Source organism: Lolium rigidum, chromosome 5 (assembly GCF_022539505.1).
Source record: "Lolium rigidum isolate FL_2022 chromosome 5, APGP_CSIRO_Lrig_0.1, whole genome shotgun sequence".
NCBI lineage: Eukaryota > Viridiplantae > Streptophyta > Magnoliopsida > Poales > Poaceae > Lolium > Lolium rigidum.
The window spans coordinates 254,045,292-254,049,776 of record NC_061512.1 but is presented as its reverse complement, the minus strand read 5'-3'; the positions used below and the strand labels follow the sequence as shown (position 1 = coordinate 254,049,776).

At 57.3% G+C, this 4,485-nt stretch overlaps 1 protein-coding gene across 1 annotated transcript; it reads left to right on the top strand.

Annotated features, from left to right (window-relative positions):
- Positions 1-3,699: 3,699 nt before the first annotated feature.
- LOC124657475 (probable E3 ubiquitin-protein ligase ATL44) lies at positions 3,700-4,485 on the top strand. The gene has a single exon (XM_047196021.1). The coding sequence runs from the start codon at positions 3,880-3,882 to the stop codon at positions 4,483-4,485; it is 606 nt and encodes a 201-aa protein (XP_047051977.1). The 5' UTR covers positions 3,700-3,879.

Genomic DNA, 4,485 nt, shown 5'->3' with positions numbered 1-4,485 from the left:
TCCTTGACCTCCCGTTTGGGAACGGTGTACGCGCGCCGACCGGTACGACGAGGACGGCGTCGATCGCGCCGGTCCCGAGGAAGAAGAGTGCGAGGAGGACGAGTACGTCGTCCTCCTCGGCTGCCATTGAGGAGACGGCGGCGGCGACGGCGGCATCTCCAGCCTTGGAGCGCCGTTGCGGAGGCCGTGGATGACGTTCTCGAGGGTGCGCCCCGGAACGCCCCAGAACAGGGCGCGGCCTTCCCTGTTCCAGCTGTTGGGCCCGCCGATGAGGCCGGTGGTGCTGTGCATCTCGACGTCGTACTTGGCCTTGAAGTACGTGACCCACCAGTCGTCGTTGTCCTTGGCCGCCCATGTCGGATCCGCCCGCTCCTCGGCGGTGAGTTGAGCCCGACGGGCCTTGATGGCGTCCCACCATTGCTCCGTGCGCGGCTGGCGGCGGCGGAACGCCAATGCCGTTCACGGCCATCTTCCGGCCCGCGCCGCTGGCAGCCGCATGTCCGACGGGACCGGATACGGGCGTGGTACGGCGCCCACGCCTCCGCCACGGTGAGGCTGCCGCGTCCGAAGCCGTTCGCCGCGGCGATCTTGCGGGAGGACGAGCTCGACATTTTTTGAGCGGCGAGGAGAGGATCTGGGAGGGGGGAGGCGGCGGCGACGAGAAGGATTATGAGCGGCGATAACTGCATGGCGTCTTAAAACAGCGGCGGCAGTCGGTGGTTGCACGCAATAACTCCGGCGCGGACGGCCACGCGGCCATGCACGACGAGACGCGTCCCTCGCGTCGCCCGGGAAAACAGGGACGCCATTAACATCGCTTGACCAAAGGTAGGCGACGGGGTTTTAGCCTTCCGTGCCGCTGACGGGTCGGGCCCGCGTTGGTTGGCCTCGCTTTTCGTTGTGTCCGGTGTCCCCGGAGCGTCCCCTGTGGGACGGGGACGGGCTCGGGGCGCCGGACACCGTATCGGGCCGCGCCGGACAAAAATGGGCTTTGGGGGACGCGGCTGGAACTCTTTTTTTGTCCGGCGCGCCCAAATCCCTTTGGGGGACGGTTTGGGGGACGCGACTGGAGATGCTCTAACCATTGATATTCCCTTTAACTCTTAGGTGCATCGTCTGCACCCAGATAGCAGAGCTGCAGAACCAACAGACGAATATCAAACCAAATAACAGTGAGGCGTCCTCAGAGGACATTCTCCAACTTATAGTGCGGCACGGGCAGCCGGCGGAAGAAGGTGATAGACATGCACCACATTCGAATAGGGACGCTGGTCCAAAAATGACCGAACACAGTCCCTCTCACGGACGAATGATATGATGCCCGTTTTGACCACCCGGGCATGTAGCAGGCAGACGCGGCACCAACCTAAAATTCATCGAGTGCTCCTTGACCTCTCTCTCGCGCGCTCCGTACCATACCTCGGGTACTTTGGCCCGGCCCCCGCGCTACAAATTTTTGAGTCAGCTTAGGAGTAGAGACAGACAATGAGAGCTAACTGGGGGTGTTGACTGGTGAAGGTTGTATACAATCTTATCGTGCGCCCTGGGTGTGGGTGTGGGTGATCTTTTGGTCCAGTAGGCACGCACTTTACTTGCCACCGACGGGTTTATGTCTTCTTTTCCGCGACCTTTCGATCCCTTGCAATCTGACCAACGATTTGAGAAGGGGATAATCTAACCACGCCATGATTGCCATCAAGATAACAAGTGGGCAAAGGGATTAAAAAGCGTGATCCAACCGGAGAGAGCGCCAAAGTGCAAAGCCAAAGGGGAGAGCGTCCGGAGTTCGGCGTTGATGATTGGATAGAGTACATGGCGTACGTCGGGCTGGGGTCGCGCCGCTCCACTATCTCGTCGAGTCTTCGGTCGTGAGTGGCGGTTTTAGGCCGGCCAATTCATTCGAGCGGAGAACGCACGTGTAGTCGTGTACTACGAGGTGATGAGAATCCATCCGAAACGACGTAGAAGCTATCTCGCACAAGGCATGCATTTTGGTTTCCAAGCATACAGATGCACGTACGGCGCTGCCTAGGTATGTTTTTTCTTCGAAATGGAGGAAGTACCTGCCTGATCTCTATATTGAAAATATGCATACTGTATTTCTATTAGTATTTATTTATTTAATAAAAAATCTGATAAAGATTACATACATATCAAAATATCCGAAGCCACCAAACAACACATACACACCCGCCAACTAGTCATGTTAACAAGGACTTATTTTCTGAAAAGCAACGTAAACTACGAACCGCCACATCGCATACCTCGAGACACCCGCTAAGCAAAACAAGAGCGATCATCCGGTAAAGTGGACTCTTGGCAATCTCATGCACGCTGCAAAAGTCATCACCACCACTGAATCGCCAAGCAATCTTCAACATAGAGATCTGCATAATCTTCGTCGTTCGTGTCGTCGATGGAACCAGCACGATAGAGAGCGCATCCACTTTGCACATGCCCAGCATAACGCAACGGTCTTCGAGACTCCACTGCCACACTAAAACTCCGTCTACCAACACATACATCGGAGCAACTTGACCAACCACCTCCGACGGAAGGAGAAGGCCACCTCGGCTGCATTGTCCTATCACTGAGAACCTATAGTGGGACTGCCGAGCACCGAAAACCAGGCCTTGCCGCCAATCCGAATCTATCGCGAGATCCCCCCCCCTTCCCCACGCCAGTTAGCCGACCACCGCATCCCGCAGAAAGTGATTCACTTGCAGTGCACTGCGCCACCCCACCTGTCCGCTGTGCCATCGCCAAAAGTTGCGCCACCGTGGCGTCCAACGACCATGTTACGCTCCAGTCGGAGGCATGGGTCTGTGCCATCACCAGGGTCGAAAGGACGAAGAGAAACCCCACAACCGTTGACGACTAGGCTTTTCCCAGTATTGCCCTATATATGACTACATCGACCTAGGAGGAGGAAGGTAGGGTGTCAACGGCAAGAGGGGGTTAGGGTTCCCTCCCGGTCGCCTCACCTGAGATGACGCGACCTGTGTGGCCGCTTAGGTATGTGTAGTACTATCTACGTATGTTATCCGGATCTTGGCTTGGGTTTGACACACATACCTGACGTGGTGGACGACCCTACACATGGTGGTCTGGTTGGTCGCACCTGTTCCCACGAGGCTCCTAGCTACTCCATGTCTATGCTACTACTTTTTGGCCTTCCCTGCCTTTTCATCAGCGCTTTGTTTTCTAGCTTTGGATAATGGAATCTAGTGCCCCCTCTTTCGTTGACACAAGATCGAATTTACATGCTCATTTCCACGTCTGATCGGTTGGTTCACTTAAGATGCCCTGTCCTTTACGACTGCGACGAGCTGTAAGTAAACTTGTATCTGCGAGTCGAGCAGAGATGTCAATTCTTCTGTAAAATGAAATGAAAGGCAAAGCTAGAGAGGCTGCATACATTATAGATTAGAGTGGAGATCGGTCGCACCTAATTTGGAGCGTGATATGTGCCTAGTTGCAGCAAAAAGATGGCCGAAAAAGAGTAAAGCTAGCAATGAAAACATGCATATGCCACACGAATTCAAAGGAGAATTGTTCGAAAGTGACGCTCCCACTTAGCCGCATGAAAGGTTTCATCGTGGATCAAAATATCATATCCCTGGCTTACCCAAGCCACCAATCCCCACCATTGTCCTGAGCTATACTGACACTATAAAAACGCGGGAACGAACACCTGAGTCTTCCCTCCTCGGCAGCTCGATCGAGTCCACCACACGCAGACCTAAACTGGCATCTCTCTCTCTCTCTCTCTCTCTCTCTCTCTCTCTCTCTCTCTCTCTCTCTCTCTCTCTGCTGCCACACTACGCTCTGCTCGATCTCATCTCCTCCTCCTGCCCCACCGAGAACGAACAAGCTGCAATGCCGCGCCACCTGCTGGAGGAGTCCGTGGACCGGCTGGCCGAGATGGCAGCGCCGCCACTGGCCAAGGCGAAGGTCGCCGGCGGCGTGCACACGGACACGCTGCTGATCCTGGCGGCGGTGCTGTGCTTCCTGCTCTGCGTCGTCGGGCTGGCCCTCGTCGCGCGCTGCTGCCGGCTCTGCAACCCCTCCGCCTTCTCCGTCGACGCAATGGTGGCCAAGGCGCCGTGCAAGGGGATCAAGAAGAAGGCGCTGCAGTCGCTGCCCACCGTGCTGTGGCCGGCACCGGAGCAGACGGCGGAGCGGATGGACCACGAAGAGGAGGCTGGGGATGTGCCGGAGTGCGCCATCTGCCTGGCGGAGTTCGCAAGCGGCGACGAGGTGCGCGTGCTCCCGACGTGCGGCCACGGCTTCCACGCCGCCTGCGTCGACGTCTGGCTCCTCTCCAGCTCCACCTGCCCCTCCTGCCGCCGCGCCCTCGTCGTCGCTCCGCCCGCAGCAACCGAGTGTGCTCCTCCTCACACGTGCTGCGAGCGCCCCGACGTCGCGCCGCAGGTCTCGGCCACCGGCGCCGGCGCATCCCGTTGCCGGTCGTCGGCGCAGTAA